General features: G+C 43.5%; 1 protein-coding gene and 1 long non-coding RNA gene across 7 annotated transcripts in view; both read right to left on the bottom strand.

The window, feature by feature from the left end:
* Nucleotides 1–3,819, bottom strand: part of MYB (MYB proto-oncogene, transcription factor) — a 28,432-nt gene extending 24,613 nt beyond the window's left edge. For 2 of the 6 annotated variants that reach the window (XM_086877159.1, XM_086877164.1), the window contains exon 1: nt 3,517–3,812. In XM_086877159.1, the coding sequence (XP_086733285.1) occupies nt 3,517–3,539 (23 nt within the window). In that variant the 5' untranslated portion in view covers nt 3,540–3,812. Of the gene's footprint in view, nt 1–3,516 lie in introns of all 6 variants that reach the window. The other 4 variants (XM_086877162.1, XM_086877165.1, XM_086877163.1 and 1 more) reach the window with 4 other exon arrangements.
* Nucleotides 3,820–18,054: 14,235 nt separating this feature from the next.
* On the bottom strand, nt 18,055–22,730 carry LOC147654832 (uncharacterized). Its single transcript, XR_015282547.1, has 3 exons — nt 21,732–22,730; nt 20,327–20,399; nt 18,055–19,405 (listed from the first exon to the last, which is right to left on the bottom strand). It is a non-coding gene; the product is annotated as an uncharacterized LOC147654832 (long non-coding RNA).
* Between the last annotated feature and the right edge of the window lie 1,476 nt (nt 22,731–24,206).

Here is a 24,206-nt window from a genome sequence, read left to right as displayed (position 1 = left end):
CGAAACAGAGTGGAGCATGAGGACTTGAGCTACTTAATTACAGAACACAAAAAACCCCCCACTACAGTCCTTACAAAGGTTACACAGATAAAAGTTTTAAAACTTGCACAACAAGATTTTGTTCTGCATTCTGTTGTTCTAGTATTCTGAACTGGTTCTGCTGTTTTTGGTATCCACAGATACAAGCAAAGGGCTGGCAACCTTCGTATTACTGTGCATGTTTAGACCTGCTCCTAATGTTAGATCAGTGGTGAATTACACATTTGGCAAACTTTCAACCAATGAAGGTTTCAAATTAAAATACAATGTTTGGGACAATAAAGACAACTAGAGGCTGTGTCCAGCACACAAGTACATGTTTAAGATCTTTAACTCGTGCCATACATTCTGAAAAAAATCAGTGGTTTCGTATGTTTAATGCAGCAGATTATTATACTTTTCCAAAATAAAATAGACTGTGTAGCAAAACAAAAAGCTAAACAATAACCTTGCTTGAGAAAATGTTTATGGACCCTATATGAGAAGGCATAAGTTTTTACAATTACGTAAGACTGTAAGCGGCAGCATTAACATTCAATAAGCTCTAATATAAAGTATGGCCTCCATTTATGGGTTTGGACAGACAAGGACTGAGGACAAGTTAGTTTAATATCCTGCAACCCAGAAATGAATGACTGAATCCTTCTATACTCTCCATTTCTATAACTTTATTACCTCTAATCTATTTCTAAATCCCTCATACTGTTTTTGAAATACTCTGCTCACCTAATTCATGACTAAGGGATTTCCCCAGAGGCTATCTATGGGTAAAAAGGACTCCATGACTCTTTTCACAAACAGCACTTGCTCTACCCAGCTACCTAAATCTTAAAGAGAGTGTTTTGCAACAAGATGTGCCTTTCTGGTGGGCAGTATTTTACTTCTAACTTTCAAGGTACGAGCAACAGTTCTGATACTTCAGCTAAGAGATGCTAGCCACGAGTGTTAGAAAGGAGTCAGTGTCATTAAGATTAAAAACTGTGATCTATCTGATAGTATGGCCTGCTGTGGTATGTTAGACTAAGAAATTAAAATAAAGTTATTTTGTAATAAAATTAACAGGCGCTGTTTATGCTATTAACCAGTTTTCAGGAGATTACTTGAAATTAAGCTGCAGTGAAGCCTGGTGCCTGTTAGTCAAGATGCAAGCACCTCCAAAATGCAAGCTGCTGAACATACATTCTTTAAAAGTGCTGGGCTAATCACACCCTACATCTTCCACCCTGTTTTCTGGCCTGTGCCATGGGCCACGAAAGAACACGCTACATGCAAAAAGTTTTCCACACAAGTTTTCCACAGCCTGCTGTGCTGTGCGTGGTCTTCCTGCAGCCTCTGCGGGGTGCCCGGACTCACCCGCCCAGTCCATCGCTGCCAGCCTCACCCCGCGCTGCAGTCCCGCAGCCCCACGGTTCATTCCCGATTCCCCAGAGCCCGTAAGCACCGGCAGCAAGCCCCCATGGAAGCTCCCCCTCCGCACGCACCCCCCTCGTCGGCAGCTGGAGCCTCCCGTGCTTGAGCAGAAGCTCCCACGCTCCAGCTGCCACAAGCGCGGCTCCTTCCCCAGACGCCGCTCGAAGCGGATTCACTTTTCTCAGTGACACGCAGAGACAGCTGCGCCGCTGCCCATATGCCAAAGGAAGTTTTGTGGCACAGTTTCCAAGTATCATTTTGAAAAAGAGCTTTCCGTAGACGACAACCAGCAGGTATGTCCGCATCCATCGGCGGCGCTTGCTGCGGGCCGGGCACGGCGGGGAAACGCCGCTCTGCAGCAGCAGCACAGCAGAGCATCAGCGTTAAAGGACTTCAGTGCGGGGCCAGTTCTGTAACAGGGTTATTTAAATGACTGTGGCCTCGCTGGCACCGAGCAAACTTCACTGTACTACCTGCGCTCTCCAGCAGGAGAAAAGTGCCCTGGGATTTCGGGACGCTCGGTAGTTTTTCACTCAACCGGGCCCTCAGCGGTGCTCTAAAACTTTATTTTGCACCTCCGGCCGCAGCCCCGGAGCCTCCCCCCGGGTGGCTTGGCAGGGCACGGCGCTCCGCCCGGCCGGGACAGCGGGACTCCCTCCCCCGGCCGCCCATCAGCGCTGCGCTGTTCGCCGCGGCAACCGGCTTGTACAACCATACGTGGGGAAAAGAATTAAAAAACCTTTTTTTTTTTTTTTTTTAAAAAAAAAAAAGGGGAGAGGTAAAAAGAAAAACAACAAAAAACCAAAGAGGAGGTGTAGAGGAAATGACTCGCTGCAGTTACCGTGATTGAAAGAATTCGGGCAGCAGCCCCGCGGGGCAGAGCCCGCGCCCGCTCCCGCCGTGCCCGTGGATCGGGCGGACACCGCACCGTGCCGCCCCGGCCTCCCAGCCCCGAGCGGCGGACGTGTCCCTGCGGGAGGCGCCCGTGAGGCAGCGGCGGCTGTCCTCCTCTTTCGGGAGACACGGGCAGGGTGATTCACCGCCAGCCCTAGCGACAGCCCCGCTCCGACACTGAAAGTAGAGCCCGGCGCTGGCCCAGCGGCTCGCCGCCTCCTCCCGCACCGCAAGCCCCGCTTCCTTAGGAGGAGCCCCCAGTGCCAGCGGATGAGGCCGGCGCCCGGGAAGCGACAGGCAGGGCTGCCACCTTTCTCCCCTGTCACAGCCGGCCAAAGGGGAGGGGAGAAGGGGAGGATGCCGGGCTGCAAAGAGAAAGAGAAAAAAGCCTCCACGTGTCCGACCCGCCGTTCCCGACTAATTAGACAACAATCCGGCTCCGTGCGCCCGCCCGGCAGCGGCGGCACGGACCCGGCCACGCGGCGCTGCCGTCCCGTCCCGTCCAGTCCGCCGCCTGCGGGGCACCGCCGCCCCCGGCCCCTGGCGCGGCAGGGATCGCCCTGGCCCGGGTGCGCGGCAGGCGGGCGGGCACGGCTGACAGCTCCGGCCGAGCGCTCCGTCCGACCCGCAGCCCCCCGCCCGCGCTGCGGCGCTCCGGCGTGTGCCGAGTGGCGTGCACCGGGAAAAAGCTAAGCCCCGCAGGCGAGAGCCGCGCTTCCAAGGGCGAAAGAGCCGCACGAATAAAAGGAAAAAAAAAAAAAGTCGAGGGAGCGAAACGAGTCCCAGCACCCGCCGCCCACCTGCCGCCTCAGCCGGCCGGGAATGAATGAATGAATGGGACGGGACGCGCTACCTGCCGCCGCCGAGCCCGCCAGACATTGTCCCGCCTTGCGGCTGCGGGGCGCGCAGCTCCGTCGGGCTCCTGCGGCCGGCGAGCACCGGCGGCTCCGCGGCGCGTCCCGCTAGGCTGCGGCTCCCCCGGCGCCTCCGGAGGAGGGGAGCGCCTCGGCACCGGGGGCGGAGTAGACCAGGTGCACGGAGGACGGGGGGCTGCCCGCCCGTCCGCCGGGCGAGCCGGTCTCCTGCTGCCGCTTTCCCTCTCTCCCGTCCCGCGCCCCGTCTGACAGGCGCGGAGCGCAGCCGGCCGTCCCCCGCCCGCAGACAGCGGGTTACCTGTGCCGGGGTCTCCGGGACATCCTCGCACCGGCCGCTGGGGGAGGAGGACGGGGGAGACCGAGCCCGCGCCCGCCGCCGCGCCCTGCTGCCGGGCTGCGCCTGGGCGCTCCGCCGCCGCGCACGGGAGTGCCGAGGAGCCGCGGGAGGAGGAGGAGGAAACAGGTTGAGATTAAAGAGTAAACTCTGTAAACAGAGATGCCATCAAACAAAGGGCCCTTGGACACTCCCCCTCCCGCCAAATCTGGCGCCCCTGCAGTGCGCAGGCGCCTGGCGGGCCCGTGCCGCGGCGGCGGGGCGCGGGGCGGGAGGACCGGGGCCGCGCGCCCCACGGGGCCCTCGCGCCCCGCCCATCCCGCGCGGCAGCGGCGGGAGCGCCCCGCGCCAGCGCCGCCGCCGCTCCCGCGCCGCGGGCCCTCGACGGCGCGTCCGCAGCCCCCCCCCCGTGCCCGCGCCCTGCGGCTGCTGTCGCTGACGGAGCTGTCGGGGCGGGGGGCAGCCCCTCTCCCCCGTGCGCGGCGGGTGGGGAAGGCGAGCCTCGCCGTGGGGCGAGAACTCTCGGGCGAGACCCCGCGACCACCCCCCGGCCCGCGCAGGTGCCTCCCGCCGCCCGGGGGGTGGGGGGTGTGGGCCTCGGCGGGTGCACCTGCTCCGCTCCTTGCAGGGAGCGCAGCCCTCGGGGGGCAAACAGCCCCCGCTGGCAATAGGAAAGGAACTCGGAGGGAACTCAGGGGGACCCGGGGCTGCCCGGGGCTTGACTGCGGTTGCCTGGCCGCGGGGGATTTCTGCTATAGTTCCCCTCGCTGCTGCCGGGCGGTGGATGACGCCTGCCGCCGCGGCGGCGGGAGGGGCGGCGGGTGTCCGATGAGCTCCAGAGAACACGTTTTTTTCATACAGAAATGAGTCAGGACGTGAAAAATGGCGAAACATGCAAAGTTCCCAGGCTGCGCTGCCGCTTGAAAAATCATGGCTTTGCAGCGGTTTCGGCGCACTCGCCCTTTCCTCAAAGGCCCGCGGCTCATCAATGAGCCGCCGACGGGGCGGGCCGGGCCGGGCCGGGCCGGGGCGGGGCCGCGGGGCCGCTCCCGAGCCCGCGGCGCCGCTGCCGGAGGGCCCTAGCGGGCTGCGAGGCGGGGCGGGCCGGGGCCGAGCGGCGGGCACAGCCCCGGGCACAGCCCCGAGCCCCAGGGCTCCCGCTTAGCGCCAGTCACCGGCTCGGGCACCGCGGGCACGGCCGCGCAGCCGGGGCTGGCTCCCCGAGCGGCCGCGTCGCTTTTGGGATCGCACCTCGTGCTAAATTAGCCGGAGGGTGCACCTCGTTCCTGTTTTGCCCTGCCCGAGCCTCCGGTAGGAGGTGCCGTGCCTACCGGCCCCCTGTTTGCAGGTTTGCCTACCTGTGAAATGGGTCCGCTGCACCGGGGAGCGGTGTTGGTGCAGGGGGAAGGGGCTTTGTACAGGGACGCGTCTGAAAAGCGCTTCTCTGCGAGGAAGTGGCGGGGTTTAATGCTAATCTGGAAAATTGGAGACTAATTCAGCTCTGTTCTACACCTTTGTATAAAATTCATTTTGGCATCTGCAGAGAACAAGGCTACTCATAGAAATTGGATTTTTTAAGTGCTTTTTAGTTTGGGTTTTTGTTTTTGCCTGTTTTTCGTTTTTTGTTTTGTTTTGTTTTTTTACAGTAAATATGTATTTGGGCAATGAAGGTAATCAGGAGGCCAGAGAAAATACAGAAAGGTGTCTTAGTGTCCACAGTGTTGTCAGGCGTTTGGGACACTACTGCTGCAAAATCAAAGCTGATAATAAGCCACGGGAGTGTAAATTTTCTGTGTATAGAATGTTCCTGGACCCTTTACAGAAAGTTATTTAGAAGTAAGAGAGTTTTCTGAGTACTGCTCCAACAATGAGTGTTGCTCACATACACACAAGGCCCAGAGCTGGGCCTGTCATCAGTGCAGCTGTAAGGATATGACAGGATTCACTGGATCTACTCTTAGGGATATGTACTACTTCTCTGGGACTGAAAATGCACCTTTCACTGAAATGGTGTGGTCATTTTGCCTACAGCATCCCAGAGAGGTACAAACAAAACTGTGCAAGGTTCTCTCTTCCTTCTTCTGCAGGAAACACTTTCCTTTATTGATTTTTGCAAATATTTCAGTGTTAACTGAGATAAATCCAACATCTTCCTGATTTGGATGTAAATTTGCTGAATAAATGCAAAGAATGTCTATTATTGCTCTCAAGAAGAGTTGTTAATATGCACAATTTTCTTCTGACAGTTTTTTTGCAAGACTACATTTCTGTACCAGTAACTCCAAAGAAACACATTTTTTCATCCGAAATTGAAAAAAGAATCCTCTACATTTGGTTCATAAGATTACATAAAATTGCAAATAAAACACACCTTACTCTGTTCAAAACAGAGGCAAATGACACCTCTCTTTTTTTTTTCTAGGTTTAAAGATCAGTCTTCCACAACTCTGCATATATAAACCCCACTAAAATCGGTGTGTGCATGCACTCCACTGAGGTCGCTTCATTGTTAATGTTTAAAATTTAGCTAGAAATAAGCCACAACTCTACTATTTTGCTTTATTTCCTTAGCATCTGTAGCCTGGGGGACTTCTGATGTGTGAGGGTTCTTTACAATATATTCTTTCCAAAGCCCAAAAGAAAATCACTCTTCTACATTTCAGCTTAGATATCATATGCATTAAATGTGAAGTAGCAGACTTCTTCCTTACATCACCCTTCCAACTTCATTAATTAATGATGTCTCTGAGCTTATTTATAGTAATTGCATCAACTGACAGAGTAATTGTAAACAGTGTAACTGCATGTTCTGGTGATTTATTTTTTTTTTACTTACACAAATTATATAGGTAATTTAATAAAAGTAATTATCTAAGTGGTAAATACAAGTTGAATTACTTGATTTCCTGCACCTCCACTACAAACATAAACCTCAAGATGAAGTTTAAAAGCATGTATAGAAAGTTTGGAGAATCCTGGTTCAACATCAAATCCGAGCTGCGTTGTCTTCTTCCTTACTGTTTTCCTGCTGCGATCTGCTGTTTAGCTGCCATGACCTGGGCTGAGTATTGCCAGCATAGTTAGCTAGGCATAACCAGACAGAAAAGGAATCATGAAGGGAGTTCAGCTGGGAGAAGAGCAGTGAGCCCAGGATTTTCCAAATGTACAGGAGATAGTTGCATACTTTTTTTTTAGCCTTTGGAAAATCTCAGCAGCAGTCTCAACCTCTGTGTTCCTATTTTTTCTGTGTTTATCACAGAATTTACAAGGAATACGTTGGAATCAGTGTCTAACCACTTGTATGATCACACGTGGTTTTTTCCTATCAAAAGTCTTATAAATTTCCACCTTTCCCTCTGGTGCAAATATATCTTAGAATTCAAAAACCAGTTTTATGTATGTTTATGTGTGCTTTTTTGTTTACTTTCTGCATTTCTTTCAGCCTGTGTATCATAAAACAACAAGCAACTTTCACTTTTTTAGTTTCACTTTTAGGCTGTAGTTACGGTAAAGTTTCAAATGCAGTTGTGGTATTTTTATAATTGAACATCAGGTGATTTTTAGCATTTTGACCAGAAATGTTTTTAATAAATATTGTTAACACATGAAGCAAAATAAAAATGTATCTTTTCCTTTGATGTAGACTTCCTCACAAGTTCCTCATAAAAGGAGATAAGTAGATTGATTAAAAGTTCAGGGCAAGAAAGCAGGAGACCAGGATTTAATGCCTCTTTTATCATGTATCAAGTCACTTAGAGTCAGATATTTAGCCACATTCCCCCACCTGTGGATACAAATTATGTCCAGCAATGTGCACTAACATTTTTGTTCTAGTAACCTGCTCAGTGTGTGAGGGCCAGGCTGGTGTCTGAGGGATACCTCCCTCAAAGGTAGCTGGATATGTTACCACACAGATCTGCACGTGTGGTAACATATCTGCAAGAACAGCAAACACTTAGGTGTGAGTGGAAACCACCTCCCCTGCTGAAAATGGACATAGCCTGGTCCCAGGTAAGGCTGAAACAGATGCCAGCAGATGTGGGCCAGCAGGAGATGCAGCTACCTCCACACCATCATACTCACGTTTTCTTGCAGCCAGGCTGGAAAGCCAGAGAAAAGGTAGGAAGCTGCCTGGAAACTTTTAGCAGCTGGGAACAAGATCTCTCCTAGGACAGGAGAGAAGAGGTGCTTAGAAGAGGTGCTCTTCTGGCTCCTACTCCAGCAGTGTAGATGGTATAGCCTAGATCTTTAAGCCTGTACCTGGTTTCTGCACATGCAGGTTTAGAGCCCTCTAGACCACTGTTACCCTGATTATGGCAGAGCACCTACACTGAAAACACAGTGTGTTCTTGTGTACAACAGAAATAACATAGCAATGGTTCAGACTTACCAGTTGATTGCATTATATCTTTTTCTTTATTTGTTTTGAAAGCATAGTTGAACTTAGGTCAGGTAGCAATAAGAATTCAATGATAAGGTTAAATTGAAATTTCATAGAACTTGGTGGAATCAAGGAGGATCGGGAGGGAGGGAGCAAAGGTAAACCTTACACTCTTCAGCAGAGGCTCTTTTTTGTGGTAAACCCTCTTTGTTTGTGTATGGCTTGGAAGGATAGTAGTGCCTGAGGCCTTCCAACTGCAAAAATAGCTTACTATAGGAACTGAACATATGTTGTACAAAAGCTGTTTTTTCATTTGTTCTGAAACAGCATGATACAGTAGGTGCAAAGGGAGGCTCGGGGCAAGTGGCACCAGATCTTTGGACACCAGCAGAACCCCACGTCCAGTTGGCTGCCTGAGCACTGTGAGCTCTGTGGTGTTCCAAGTGCAGGGCCTCCTCTGAAAACTAGCTTTTCCATGTAATTAATGCCCTACATCATCACACAGAACAATCCAAGTCCTTCTTAAAATGCAGTACTAACAATAAGAAGCATTCATTGAACATATTGCAGCTTCATCTTTTTAACCTGCAGCAGAGCACTGACATTCAAAGTAACAGAAAATTTGTGATATGGTGGGGTATTGTCATTGTATGTTGCCAGAATACCTAGAGCAATACTGCCTTTCCAACTACTCCCATCACACATGAGACTGTGTGATTTCATGACTTTATTTTATGGCTAGCAACTACTACTTGAAAGGCCATCATGATTTTTTTTTTTTTTTTTAATATAAAAAGCGATGTGATAAAAATATTAGACAAATTTGATTAATAACAGAGGATTAATTTACAAATTAGTGTAAACATAGGCAAATAAGCTTATTTCCTTAAATTATTCCTTTAAGCATACTAATATGTCAAGGAACAGCAATGTGCATTTCAAAATCATAAAGAAAACCCTATTCACAAAAGAAATGATTTGCTCTATGAACATGTTTACCTACAAGGGTGTGGTTACTATAATGTATGCCTGGCTGGCAAGCAGAGAGGCTTTTGTTCCGTGGTTGCTTTTAAAAGTGTCCTCTGAGGGAGGTACACCTTTGCACAGCTTAGCAGAGAATTCCGTCTGTTCCTTCTCTCCCATTTTTGCTCTTGTAAATGCAAAGCAACTCTGGTGATGTTTTTTAAGGTTCTGTAGATATACCTGGCTGTACCTGAAGGCAGAGCTTAATCTATAAACTGTAGCAGTGTAGCTGAGAGTAAACACATGTAGATAACTTTAGCCTCTCGTTTGTGGAATGCACAACATAGCAAGGTCCTACAGACACCAAGTGCTTACAATTAGCCTTTTTTCACTGTTATGCAGCTGGAAAGGCCTGGTTCCCCATTACAGTGTCTTTCTCCCCTGTTGTTCTACTGACTTGATAAATCGGAGGGAAATACAAGGTGATTTTCACCAGTTTAAATAAAAAGCCTGGGCAGACTCTTGTCAAGTCCATTGTCTCTAAAATTCATTAATTTCTCCTATTGCTGGAAGATATGTAAAAGAGATTTTCTCCTCTGTGATTTAACTCATGGGTTGCAGTCATTTCTTACATATTTTCTTTTAGATATTAAGCCATTATTAATCTCATTCTTTAGATTTGTAGACCTATTTCCCATGTAGTCTGTTATTGTCATATTAAAATATTTTGTATTTTAAATGCTTATAACCTTGCCCCTTTCAGACCTTCTCCCATCATTTAACTGACTGTATACTGTGAAGTGGAATCAATCTCTTCTTTTTGTACTCTCCCACACACTTACTCTATTGCTGTGGTAGACTAATGTAGGCTAGCTACTAAAGCTTTTCATTTCATCATATCTGTTTTACATCCTCAGGCCCAATGTCACTCCTTTCTGTATTAGTCAGTAGGAGGTGCCAAAATATTGGCAAGAAAAGTAATTTTTTCAGGCCAAGACAGAATTATTCACCTCCATTTCTGTATCTTGCAAACCTTGTTACCCACTGCTGTTTAAGATGTAGTCATATTATGTTTGCAGTAAAGCTGTGTATACAAATATGGCAGTGCTCTTTACTCTCTTCTATGTGCCCATAAATTCCTTGTGCTGCCATTCAATTCCATTAAGTTATTCCTACATCACACTGTTAGCTTTTAAAGAAGTTTGCTGGATCTTAGTTAGAAGCAAGACCAAGTGAATAGGTGATTGCTATCACTTAGATAACTCTGAAGCCATCACTATGTTATTACTATTTGTGTCCAACGAAGTTTGGTTATGAACTTTGAAAACGTGTTCACCAAGTATTTTTTAGCAATAATTCTTGAAACTGCGTGTTTACATGCACTGCTTTTTCAGTGCTGGAAATAACTTCTGTGACCTGCAAAGGTATTTCCCAAGGTATCTTGTAAATGTCAATTGACAGCATCAGGCAACTTGTGGTTTGAGAGCTCAAGCAGGTGGGAAAAGGATAATAAAAAATATTGAAAAAGCTTGTGCTCAGCTTCTTGAAGAGAGGGCGCCTCAGCAGTGCTGGGTGCTTAGTTTTCTTTAGGGATTCAAGACTTTATAGGGTTTACATGGAAAATTAGCTGGAAAATTATCCTTGGTGGCTAATTATAAAATGGAGATGGTTTAGTGGATCCATAAAGTGAGTAGAACACCAGGCCTGTGGCCAGAGTGACTTGCTGGCACTGCTTGGCTTTGGGTCCTCTGCTGTGTGGTAACTACAAAGATAAATTGTGAAAATGAAATCAGCTTTTAAAGACAGGTGTCAAAGTGGAATTTTATGTGCTTTCCTTTACTTCTCCCTTTAGTGAAGCCTGGTGAGTTATATAGAAAATGATACTTGGAAGACTCTTTCATGCATTTCTGATTTAGATACCCTGTTCTTTTTCTGTGCACTCTCTCACACGTGTAAAAGAAGCCATTAACTTTTGCATTCACCCTTCCAGTGCTTTCATTACGTTCATTACTAATGACTGCACTTTCTGGACATGATGGTGTTTGTATCCCCATTCTTTAATGTTTTATTACTTCTGTTTTGTGCTTCCCATATGTTTCCGGGGAGAATTCCCTTCTTTCTTTTACTTGTCTTGTTTCTGCTTGCTCTTTCTGTGCATGCCAATTAATAATGAAGGCTATGTCTGTGCTTCCCCTCCCTATGGCACAATGTGGTTTTCTCTAGCTCTCACTTTTTGTGAAAAGTAGGCCATCTACTGTTGCTTTCTAGTATGGATTACGGATCCCCCAGCAAATGGCCATGCCATGCATATAGCTCCAAACCAGACTTCACAAGTGCCTGTTCTCCTGTTTATTGGCTCTTCTTATTTTGGAGGCATATTGTGTGTAATAGTTTCAATAGCAAACTGAAGTCTTATTTCTTGTTTTCCTTCTTTTGAATAGTAACTAATAAAATTGGTTCATGTTCACCTGCTATAAACCAAGTTTTTTATTTTGTAATCTAGATAGTATTCAGTTTTCCCAAAAACCTTTCCTCAAATGAACATTTTTCATAGTTATACATCCCCAATGAAGTTAGAGGGCAAGAGATGACCACCTATTGATTTAAGCAGCTATTAGTAACAGTCTTTGTCAGTTTAGCACATCTTTGTTGTGGGGGTTTTTTTGTTTTATTTTGGGGTTTTTTCTTTTCTTTTTTTTTTTTTTTTCTCTGTGTGGTTTTGAACAGAAAAGTGACTTTAAAAATTGAATCTTGGTAGTACACATTCTCCTTATGTCTTCTGAGTCATATCTGGATAGTACATTGATGAAAACAAGCTCCAGTGTTGTCAGCACTGTGAAACACAAAGAGCCTTGAAAAGGGAGCTGGCCCATCATAGCTTGCCTGTTGCACCATCAGCTCTGCAGTTGGGTCTGATTCCTCAGCTATTTTTGGAGATGGTACAGAAACTGAGCATTGACAGTGCTCAACTTCTTATCAAAGGTGAACTTGCTGTGGGGGAAATTGTATGGTTTTAAGTTTGATGGGGATATTATTGCTAGATTAGAACAATATGCAGCCAAGTACAGCTTTTCTGGTCTGTACTTTTAGGTCAAAGTTGGATATTTTTTCCTTTCCTTCCTATGAAAACTGACTGAGGGGCTTATCATACAGTATTACTTTTGTGGAAAAAATTCCTTTACTTAATGACCTATTAGTCTTAGTTCTGCAATAAAATATTTACTGCTTGGTTCATTAAGAACAAAGCATGAGTATAATAATTTTATTGCTCAGCTCCATATTGCTCAGCTAATTTTTTGTTCACTTGCAATTGCATATTATTTCTCAGTTTCTCGTATCTCTTTTCACACTAGATTGTCATTAAATTTTTTTATTTCAGTTTTAGGTAAGTTGCAGTTTTAAGGGATGTTCCCTTTTCTCAGTTAGAAATATAAGGGATTGCAGTTCTTCTGGGGAGTGAATTTTTAAAAATACACCTACTTTACAAAAGCAAAATTACAGAACCATTTCATCTTCTTGAGTATCTGACTCTTTAAGCCGGCCACTAACAGAGAGGCAGTCTTCCACTGGGTGCAATTGCTGTCCAAAATAAGAGAAAAAATAAAGTATGTAAAAGGCATATTTAGCAGCTCTCAAAATGATAAAATTAGGTACATCCTTAGTGCTTTGTGGGTAGAAATATAAGACAAGTGGAGACAACTCACTTTTCTTAAGGAAGACAATTAGGGAACCAGCTAAATTGCTGAGGGGTTCATATGAATAAATAAAGCATCTGTCCTTACTGATCTATCACTTGTCAGATGTTGTTTTAATTTGTAAGGAGGCCGATATCTGCTTATGGCCCTGCTCTCTGTTCAAATATAACTGGAGAGCAGGACTCAGCTCGTAGGGTGAGGCACTAGAACTCAACAGTGGCAACACACCAGCTAAGTGCCACTATGGAGCTGTGACAAATGACATTTCAGTAGGCATGTAGGATCTATCTGGAAGGGGAATTAAAATTAACCTCAGATGCCCTAAATCTCAGTGTGGTAAGCTAACACACAGGCACAAATTCTCTCTTCCCAGGAGCCACTGCCTTCTAGAGGTTGAGAGTGAAGTTGAAGGCATTTATTCTGGGTTAGAAGAAACCTAAGTCCAGAGGATTTTGGACAGAACTGAGAAACATTTTTAATGTTTCCAGTATAAATGGTTAAGTATTCAATGATAATAGCAAAATGGTCCATCTCTACTTTTCAGCCATAGCCAAATGAATGTCATGAGCTCATCACAGGAGCTGCTTCTTCAGACTGCTTTAAACAGAGGCATAAAACCTATACCAGTTCTTGCTGTTCAAATTAAACATATTTGACTGAAGCAAATACATATGAAACCTATTTTTACACTATCAGAGGTTGCTTTGGTATTAAATCATGTGATTTTTTTTTTTAACCTCAGATACCTCTTTGCAAGAAATACAGTAAATGTTGCTGTTTCTGTTAAATATACAGTTTCAGGTACTCCTGATAATAACAGACGTCAGCATTTTTTGTAGAAAAGTACTCACATGATTTTGCTGAAACAATTTGGTTTTACTCCTCACTTAAATTCTCATCTAAATGTTTCAGAAACAGCTGGACTTGGTCAGCATGGTCTGTACAGCTTCTATCTTCTGTAAATAGGTAGGCAGAGACACAGAAGTTCTCTTAGCGTCAGTCACTGAGATGGCAAGGGCTTCTCTGTGAAGTCTGTTTTATTTAGCTGACATAACAGGAGCTGATCTGTACATAACCGTGCCAAGGAAGGATCATCTTGTCTGCACATTTCTTCCAGTCTCTGCCTTTGCTTCAGGATATTGAGGGCTGGTGATAATGCAGCAGAAATTATATCTTGCCAAAAAAGCTTTGAAACCTTGCCCTGTAAACCCTGGCCTTTTTTACCTTTTTTTTTTTTTTTCCAGTAATAGTTCCTCTGGAATTCCCCAGTAAGAAAACATATTCTTAACCTTCCTAGTGACATTTTAGTTGCACTTGACAATCACACAGTTCATAAGTGTTTTGGCTAATATTCTAGCCCAGCTGGCTATTTCCCTCCCTCTAGCGCACAAAGATTGATATCCACCCTTCTAGTCTCCCTCAGACAAAGCTGGTATTATCAGAAAATTACCTTTTTTTTTTTTTTTTACTGCCTTACTAAAGTGTCAGAATTCAGAGATTCTCACGCTTTTTTTTACACGCTGTAGGCCACTCTAGAAATAGTGAGTTTTCCAGCAGTTTCTGAAGGCCTCAGGGCCATCCTGTCTTCTATTTTCAGCTTCCTCTCCAGGTTTTAGGGATTACCCTAAACCTAAAAAAATATGCTTTTTTTTTGCTTGTAGCTAGCAATTCACTACTGTTTGAAAAGGCAGGCATGACTGTTTACTCTACTCTGTAAGGTACTGGTCAGGCAAATGTAGTTGTGTTGGTTTTGACTTTCTCAAAGATCAATGGCTTGCAGAATTCCCGGACCCTCTGGTGTCTGTGCTTTTTTCCACGGTGTAAACATGTTAAGTTTTTTGTTTCTGTAACTGAGTGACAGGTTGGGATAGCCATTGTTATAAAACCTTTCCACAAGAAAAGTTCTGGAGTAATTTACCCCAATACTGCATTAACAGAAAATTTTGTGTAAGGAATGAGCCACAAAAGCTTCACATGATTTCATAGAAGAAAGAGAGAAAGAGAGAAGGAGAGAGAGAGAGAAGGAGAGAGAGAAGGAGAGAAGGAAAGAGAGAAGGAGAGAAGGAAAGAGAGAAAGGGAGGAAGGGAGGGAGGGAGGAAGGGAGGGAGGAAGGGAGGGAGGCAGGCAGGCAGGCAGGCAGGAAGGCAGGAAGGAAGGCAGGAAGGCAGGAAGGCAGGAAGGCAGGAAGGCAGGAAGGCAGGAAGGCAGGAAGGAAGGCAGGAAGGAAGGCAGGAAGGAAGGAAGGCAGGAAGGAAGGCAGGAAGGAAGGCAGGAAGGAAGGCAGGAAGGCAGGAAGGAAGGCAGGAAGGCAGGAAGGAAGGCAGGAAGGCAGGAAGGCAGGAAGGCAGGCAGGAAGGCAGGAAGGCAGGAAGGCAGGAAGGCAGGAAGGAAGGCAGGAAGGCAGGAAGGCAGGAAGGAAGGCAGGAAGGAAGGCAGGAAGGAAGGCAGGAAGGAAGGCAGGAAGGAAGGCAGGAAGGCAGGAAGGCAGGAAGGCAGGAAGGCAGGAAGGCAGGAAGGAAGGCAGGAAGGAAGGCAGGAAGGCAGGAAGGCAGGAAGGCAGGAAGGAAGGAAGGCAGGAAGGAAGGAAGGCAGGAAGGAAGGAAGGCAGGAAGGAAGGAAGGAAGGAAGGAAGGAAGGAAGGAAGGAAGGAAGGAAGGAAGGAAGGAAGGAAGGAAGGAAGGAAGGAAGGAAGGAAGGAAGGAAGGAAGGAAGGAAGGAAGGAAGGAAGGAAGGAAGGAAGGAAGGAAGGAAGGAAGGAAGGAAGGAAGGAAGGAAGGAAGGAAGGAAGGAAGGAAGGAAGGAAGGAAGGAAGGAAGGAAGGAAGGAAGGAAGGAAGGAAGGAAGGAAGGAAGGAAGGAAGGAAGGAAGGAAGTCCATTTTACTTTTATGTGGAAAGGTCCAATACCACTCTGTGCTACAATAAATGTTTTCAGGCAATTTGGTACACTACACAATTTTTTTAAAATTGGTATTGGAAAGGCCCTGTCATTCTGTATTCCTTTCCTTTCTGATACAGATGAGCTGACTGTGCAGGAAAACCTCAGGGTTACCGTAGTCACCAGTGAAATGCAGAAAAGTTTCATTTGTAGAATAAGGGTCTTCCACTGGTCTCATATCATACAATAGCACAAAGCACACCAGTTACTTCCCTTTGCATGATCACTTGCAGTGATCTTCTCCATGTTGAGAAATATGATCACTGCACCACTGCTGCATCACTCTCCAGCTTTTCATCCTTCTTGACACTTTCAAGAGATCCACATTATTCAGCTGGCCCCTTTACTTCTGTATCAGCTGCATTGGTATGACACTGCAGCTTAACAGCTGACTTCAAACCTCTGTCCTGTGCATGGTGTCTCAACCAATATTTCCAGTGTGTTGTGTCTTCTGCAAGCTGCCCTCTCCCTTCCAGATTTCCTGCAGTTACTGAGGGCAACACTGGCTTATTTTAGCTTGGATTGGCAATGAGGATAATTGTATACTAGCTCTGACAGTAGAAATACCAAGCCTTTTTTAATGCTCCTATGCTTGCCGTGAAGAAGGAAACCTGCTTTCCAGGGTTCATCATACTTAGCAAGACAAGTAATAGAGCCTGAGAAGAATGGCTCCGCATTCTCCTCCTGGGTGCCTTTTGTCCAGCACACAACTGAAACATGTCCCTTCCTCTGTCATTTCCTACATTTTGCTATTCTGCCACATCGGTGATCAAATGATTCTTTAAGTACTGCCTATTGTTTTGATCACACGTTCTTGCTACGCTTTTTTGTATCCTTTCAGTAGCTGCAAATACTTTTGTAGCATCTGCCTCATATCTTTGTTAAATGGCCAACTTCCTATTTCTTGATCCCGTTTCTTAGGATCATCTCAGTGGTGTTCCTTGAGTGCCAGTGGCATGTGACTAGAAAGCCATCCACCAATTCTTTTCAGAAGCAACAATTACTAGGTTAGTCTAAAATTTAATTACTTTCACAGAGTTACATCTTAGCAAGCACTTTGCACTATCCCTTTGACTGTATTACCATGTCAGAAAGCTTTATTTAGACATTAAACTGTTGCTAAGTTTCTCGGTACTTTCAAGGCTTTCATATTTTCTTTTTTCATATTTTTTTTTTTCCCCTCCTTGAAACCTATGATTGGCAAACCAATATACTCTTCCTACACTATTGCAAACTGATGGATCTCTCCCTTACATCAAACTGTCAGTATAAAAACTTGGTACCTGCCTGTGAGAACTCCTTCTATTTTGGCTATTCTGTAACTTCATCAACATTTTAGTGCTTCAGAATACTAAGGCCAGACTTAGATTTTCATCTTTACCAAAGTTAAGGTTGTTTATCTTGAAATCATACTGGAAACCCAGTGAAAACAGAGTGAAATGTGGCATAAAACATATTATTTTTTTCAGCCTGACTCATATTAATTTAGCTCTTACTATCCATTTGGGATAAAATTTATATGAATGACACATTTCAATTGTTTGTCCTTCTTCAGTTTAACCGAAAATGTTATTTTTAAACTATATATTTTTTCATACAGACAAACCTCACTGGTGATACACAAAAAAACCCTATTTACTTTCATTTAAATTTCCTGGCTACATACAATTCTTGATATACTGAGTTAATAAAACCTACACTCTGAAGCTCTTGGAGAAGTTACTAGATGGTTATTAGAGATAATAAATGGCTGATCTCAGTGTTTATTGATTAGCTGCCTCATTCCTGTACTGGGGTTTGGGCACACAAACGCACTTTTTGGCAAGCTCTCTTAGACTGGCAAAGGCGAGGGTAAGAAACCAGTGAGAGGATTAAAAGTGTAAAATAGTCTAAGGAACAGGTTGTTTGATATTGATAGCAAAAGACGTGTTCAAATATAATTACACATGTCAATTTAGACAGAATTCAGACTTACTCAGATGCAGCCTGAATTTGGTTCTTGAACAGGCTCTTTGCATGTCATATTCCTGCTCCTGTTCATAGCAGTAAAAAGGACTTTTCTATTCATCTGGGTGAGAAAAGGACAAAGCTCAGAACATAATATAACACGTGAAGGTCAGTCCCAGATGTAATGACTGCAAGAGAAATGGGCAGCAGAAATTCACACAGGTACAACTTCCTCAGGTGCTCAAGTGTAACCCTGGAGCTGCTGAGGTCACTTGCCAGAACTTAAGAGAAAAATGCTGCATGCTGCAATTGATGTGCTGCATGATCCAAAGTGTAGCATCTATCTTCAGGTCCAGCTTAAGGACTCTTGCAAGGGTTAATAACATCTCCATTCTTTAGAGGACATTGCAAAAGTTAATCCATTGAAGTTCATGACAGGCACTAAAATGATTGGGATGTAAATCAAATGTAAAATTACTGAAGCAAAAGAGATATTCCTCTTTTAAAATAGTTTTTTCTGCTCCACTTTTTTTTTTTTTTTTTTTTTTTTCCTCCACACAGTAGAAGTTGAGACATTAATTTTTCTGATATCTACAGATTTTTATTACACAGAGTTTAGGCAATTTTCTAAAAGGAAAAGCAGCATTTATGCTTTTTTTTAAAGTCTTCCACATCTCTGGCCTGAGAAAGTTCAGCTTGGGTTCTTCTGTCAGATACCAAGGTCTGTCTCATTCTGGAACACAATGCAACATGAAGGGTAATGGTACCACTGTCACCCATACCTGATTATATTAGAGATCTGATTATATATGATGGGACTTCTTCTTTCATCTGGATGATTCCAAACTATTTTTTTCCTTTAAAGCTAATCAACACAAATGCCTAAACTATTTTTTAGAAAAACTTCCTTGTTGATTTTTAATATTCTTATCTTTCTTTGACGCTTGAGGGATGTCAAAACACGGGGAGGACCTCTAACAAGAGCACATCTGATACATAAAAACATCAAAGAAAACAAAGCAAACAAAAATTTGCATGAAAATAATGTTCTTTTGAAACAGCAGAGACAAACATGCTGTGCCATAGCTGTTTCCTACTCTTAAAAAACTTCAGTGCTCAGAGCCTCCGTTACAAATGATAATGGCAATATTGGTGTGGGTCCTTATCTGAGACCTGCTGAAGTCAGTTAAAGGCTTTCCATTGATCGCAGGGAATATTAGATCAGGCTCTTTCAGAACGTATTTTGGTCAACTCTTGTCCAACCGTTATTTCACACAGGAGAAAAGAGGTTTATCTCCCTTCTGCACTCTGGGCTTCTATCAGCAGAGTGACATCCAAGTGAGGGATCCAAGCACAAAGTCCAGGCTGTCCTGCTGGTGAAGTACAGAGGGTGTGGTTTAAAGAGTCTCAACACGATGACACAAGAGAGAAAGGGAGAGTAAAACAAAACAAATCATAGAGAAAGACTGGAAGGCAATGATGTAGAAAAGTATAAAAGCAGTTTTTTCTTCAGTTTTTCTACCAAAAATAGTCCAGTCATGTTAAGACGTGAACAGGTGGGAAAGTACAGCTTTGGAGCTTTAAAATTGTATATTGTTTTTCATTTGTAACACAAAAGAGAGTTTGAAAAAAATGAAAAACGTTCCAGCAGGTTTTGGAGCAGGAAGGAAATCATGCCAAATTATTGCTGGTGTTCAGTCTTTACAGGTGTGCTTTCTTCTTCACCTTGATGGGAAATCCCCTCATTTAATCTCATACAATGTAGCAGAATGACTGTAAGCAACTTCCTACCTGGTGTCCTTTTCTTCTGCTTTTCAAACCACAGTGAGGCAACAGGAATTAAGACCCTGCAGGTTATGGCATATGGATGAAATCCTATCAGCTTGCACAGCATCTCTGGCAGTGGGGTTCTGGAGGGATGCTGGCAGCCCTGTGGAAGGAAACATTTAGCAGATCAGGGGCCAGCTTGAGCTGTTTGCTATCATTTGGTCTTCCTCTGAGTACCTGCTCCCAGACTTTCCAACAAAATTTGCTTTCCTCTTACAGGGTGTTGCATTTCAGTAGGGAAGTGTTGACTGTAGGTGTGATGAGCATTTGTTTTATACTGTTTCAAAATAAAGATGATTCATGGGGGATAAGACCTTTGAAAGTGTATCCTATCATATCCTGTCACCATTATGCAAACAGAACTAGGTACTAATACCGCTGTTGCACCTTTTATTGTTCAAAAACCAAAATGACAAAAAAATGAAAGGACAAGCATGACCCAAATGTATAATTTCCCTAAGATCATCAGATTCTTTTAAAATATTGAAAATTTATCAGGAGACACTGCTAAAATACAAATATTTCACAAGATTTCATTTAATTTTTAACTAGCTTGGCTCTTATGACCATTATCATCTTCCGTATGTTATTTTATTTTTCTTGTATATTTAATTTTTATTTGATTTGTATTTTAAGTTTTTTAGAACTTCTACATTAGTGCTAGTAGGATGTCTGTATTCTGTTAAACATTAGAGAGAAAAGTAACACTTTGTGCTTCTGAGTTAACATCATGTAGCAGAACCATTTCAATGTATAGACCTTTGATACAGTTGCTTTGATGTTTTTCCAGAAAACTTTGGTATTTTTTTAAATTTTTTTTTTTTGATAAAGCATATTGCAATATTTTGACACTTTGCCCCAAATGTGGCAATTCAATTATTCTTACCTGGCACTAAGCTGATCATCAGCACCATTCTCAGTTTTCATGGAGTGCATATGAAATCAGATATTCTTGTGCATGCTCCTTCCCACCCTGATTGTAGAGCCATAAAACCAACACCAGTCTTCTTCCCTGTGCACTCACCCAACCACCTGGAACTAGAGCTGAGACATTTTTCCTTTCCTGTAGGAGTACAGACTCTAGAACCCTGATAAACCTAGAGAGTTGGAAAAAAAAAACAAAACAGGGGCACATCTTATTCCATGTCTTTTTAGTAAGATACTGTCTTTTTATTTTTTTCCTGATTTTTCAGTATAATGGACAGAATGGGAGATGAATACATATTGTATTAATTTTGCAAACATACCACAAGAAAATGTATACCTCAGAATATTTGATAACAATTCACACATACGTTGCTACTTCTGTATGTGCAATGAAAACATAAAGAATGGTGCTGTAATTTAGAAAATGTGAATTGTTGGAGAGATTATTATAAATAGAGATAAGTATTTCATTAATTTTATTATTAATAATTTTTGGTTTTCACTGTTTTTTTTTGCACTCAATAAAGTGTTATAAATTAAATATTTGACTAGAGCAAATTAAGCAAGAAGTTAGAACAAGCCTTGAGGAAAAAAGTTTATTGATTACTTTCCATCTACTTCCATATCTTCAGATTTTTAGTTTGATGAGAGATACAATGAAAAAGTTTTCAACAAAGGACTGATCCAAAACTTGTAAATGATAGTGGGTATCATCACAATTTCATTAAAATGAATAGCTAAGTCTCCTTCATTAGGAGGAGCAAGATTTTGAGTATGGTAACTTGCCTGACTGTTGAAATTTCAAGCTTTATGTTTTGAGATTAAAATTCCTGTTCATTCAAGTACAGACTGTAAAAAGTAATGAATGGAAAGTAGGATGGAAATTTTGAAGTGGTTGTTAAATTAAATTAATTAAATTAAATTAAACAAGGAAAAATAATGTGAAATTCTGATTTGTGTGATACTTTGGCAAGAAATTAAAAAATGGTCTATCATATTATTTTCACATTCTCTATATTGATACAAACTGATGTTCAGATTAAATATTAGAAAAATAATTTTTCACTGAAGGAGTGGTCAGGTACTGGAATAAATTGCCCAGGGAGGTGGTGGAGTCACTAACTCTGCAAGCGTTGAAGAGGTGTCTGGATGTGGCACTTGAGGATATGATTTAGGGGTGATTATGGTGGTGCTGGGCTGATGGTTGAAAAGGATGATCTTGGATGTCTCTTCCAATCTTAAACATTCAGTAAACTGGTAGGGCATTCTATACTTACTGTTGCAGCTTTTTCTATCATAGCATTAGACAGAAATGCTATGATAGGAAATAAACCATATAAACCATATAAACCATATAAACCAAAACCTCTAGGCCTAAAATAGATCTTGTCACATACTGAAAACAAATATATTTCATAATATGTCAGAATACTTCAGTATGAGAAAAAACCACAAATATTTAACTTGTCCTGCTGATTTGTGATGAAACAAAGTGTTGATACCTCAAAGCTGCTCAAGGAGTGACGCTGAGTTGCATGCTGGTGGCTGCTTTCTGCAGTCATGTGCATGGCTTGCCAGTCCTCTGTCTTGAAGTCAGTGGAAATTCTGCCATTGAGTAACACTGGTGACAGCTAGGAGTTTAATTTTCTTTTGAATAAATATCTTTCCCGGCATTTGTCTTCACCTCAGCATCACCTTTCTCCTCTTGCATCCCCACAACAATCTCTTACTTTATATGGCTGCAGCCATTTCATCTCAGATGAAATGACAGACCACTGTGGGCTCAGTTGAGCTGGTTATCTACCACATGAACCTTTTGTGATCAAATGTCTCCATGTCAGGGAGAGCTATCTAATTGCAATGCCTCTCACAGCCCCATTTCTCTGTGATCAAAATCTCTTCATTTCAAGCTGATTTCAGGCTGATTCTGACCAGCCAGGAGGAAGGAGAAAAGAGGAAGGACGTCGGTGTGGTTATGGTGTTAGCCAGAGCCTCTGGGGATGAAGGTGTATTTCCCTGTTCTGCCACAAACGGCTGTCGTGGCTTCAGGCAAATGACTCGAAGTACTATATAGGTCCCTAAAATGTTGCTTAGGCAGCAGAATAATGCTTTAAAAAGCAGAGTCCTGAAACCACTGATGGTCGTGGCCTAAGCTTCTGCATCTCTCTGCCTGCATGAGAAATGCCTCCGTGAGGACATGACTGAACAGTCTGGGGCCTGGCTAATGCCTGAGCTTGCCTGGCCAAAGAGCTTTGGTGCTTCTCTTCGTGCTCCTCTTGAGGCCTGGCTGGCTGCCCCTGCTCCCATCCCACCCTACTGTGCCCCAGGTGAGGGGACACACAGGGCTTTCACTGCACCTCACCATCACAAGGGAATGCCCTGTTCATCCTGCCCCGCTTGCCCTGTGCCCAGGGAATGCAGAGGCTGGCTGTTCTCTCAGGTGGAAGTCATCTGGGAATGCCTGGCAGGAGCTTCCAGCAGCTGCTCACAACCTGAAACCTTATGTAACACCCAGCACCAACAGCATCATGATGGCCATCATCAACATGCCATGCAGTGCATCCACGCCTATTGGGCTGCCCTACTCGCTCACGTAGACGCAAGAGTGGGAACTAAATCAGAGATGCTCCATGGCATCCTTTTTGTATTTACCTCCCAGGGCTCTGCAGCACAGATCCCCGCCCAGAAGGGAGGATTCACACTCGCTTTAAGTTGAGTATTATCTTGCTTGAGTAAAAATTTCATTAAAATTATATATAAATAAATTCTTGCTTAGAACAAAAAATATTAGGCCAAATCCTGTGCTTAGTTAAATATATATAATAACTGAGATCCTGGGAATTTTCTTCCTCTATCTTTGTAGGAGAGTCAGAGAACCACCTAATCTGTCCCAATTTCATTTACTAAAAGGCAGAAAAATGCTGTCCTCTATTTAATTTTCACAAAATGGATTGGGAAGGATAGGAGCTCAACAACCTCTTTTCAGCGTCTTACAGACTTTTACATTTCCCTATTTTTTTCTTAAGTGAACTCTTCCCCACACCTACTTTCTCACAGGTGTGAGAAACTGATGTACATTTGACCTCCTTTCTCCCTTCTGTTCGCACTCCACCACTGTCAGGTGATTAGTTTAACTTCTCCAAAACTGTCTTTCTGTCTATATTGTTAAAATCTTTTATTTTCATATCCTGACTCTCCTGGTGGTAACTTGAAAAAAAGAAAAAAGAATACTTTTAATAAATACTTTAAAAAAATTCTCTCATTAAGTAAAGGGATGCATTGCAAGCCATGTTAATTAATTTTTGACAAAATCTTAAGAAAGACAAGTTTTTAAGCCCCATTAGCCAGTGAGGAGGGGCGAATTATTTTATGAGAGCTGGAAACACCCACCAAAAAAAAGGCTAAAATATTTTGAGTTTTTAAATCTTGTGCAATCAGTTGTTGAAGGAAATGAAAACTGCAATAGAAGTCTAGAATGTTTTAATGACTGTTATCCAAGGGAAAATGATTTTTCAGACAGTTTGAGAAAATTTAAAAAGCTAGCTGCAATTTCAACGTACTAGTCAAAATAACTACAGTATGTTCCTCAGGCACTCTTTGAGTAGATGAGAATGATTGAAAATTGGGTTTTTTTCTTGGTTTCAGGACTGTAGCATAGATCATGAATGAAATGGATCAAAACCAACTCTCACTTTGTTTTTCCCTTCTTCATTTTAGAGAAGACAAGGTCTGTATACGGAGCACATACCAGGTGCATACAAAAGCAATGTATAGTTTCAGTATGAAAACTATCTCCTCTGTGCCTCAGAATCCTGTACCATATGAATCATAGTACTTAATCTGGTGGATGTTATGATTGCCACTTTCAGGAGCATGAGAGCACAAGAGTAATACAAGCTGAGTGTGTCCTTCAGTCAGTTTTGGATTGGGCCCTTGGTTGTCCTTTCTGAATTGAGCACTGGCTCACTCAAAATCCT

The sequence above is a fragment of the Cyanistes caeruleus genome, chromosome 2, assembly GCF_971803275.1.
Source record: "Cyanistes caeruleus chromosome 2, bCyaCae1.hap1.1, whole genome shotgun sequence".
Classification (NCBI taxonomy): Eukaryota; Metazoa; Chordata; class Aves; order Passeriformes; family Paridae; genus Cyanistes; species Cyanistes caeruleus.
The sequence above is the reverse complement of the archived record's forward strand: the minus strand, read 5'-3'. Positions and strand labels throughout refer to the sequence as shown.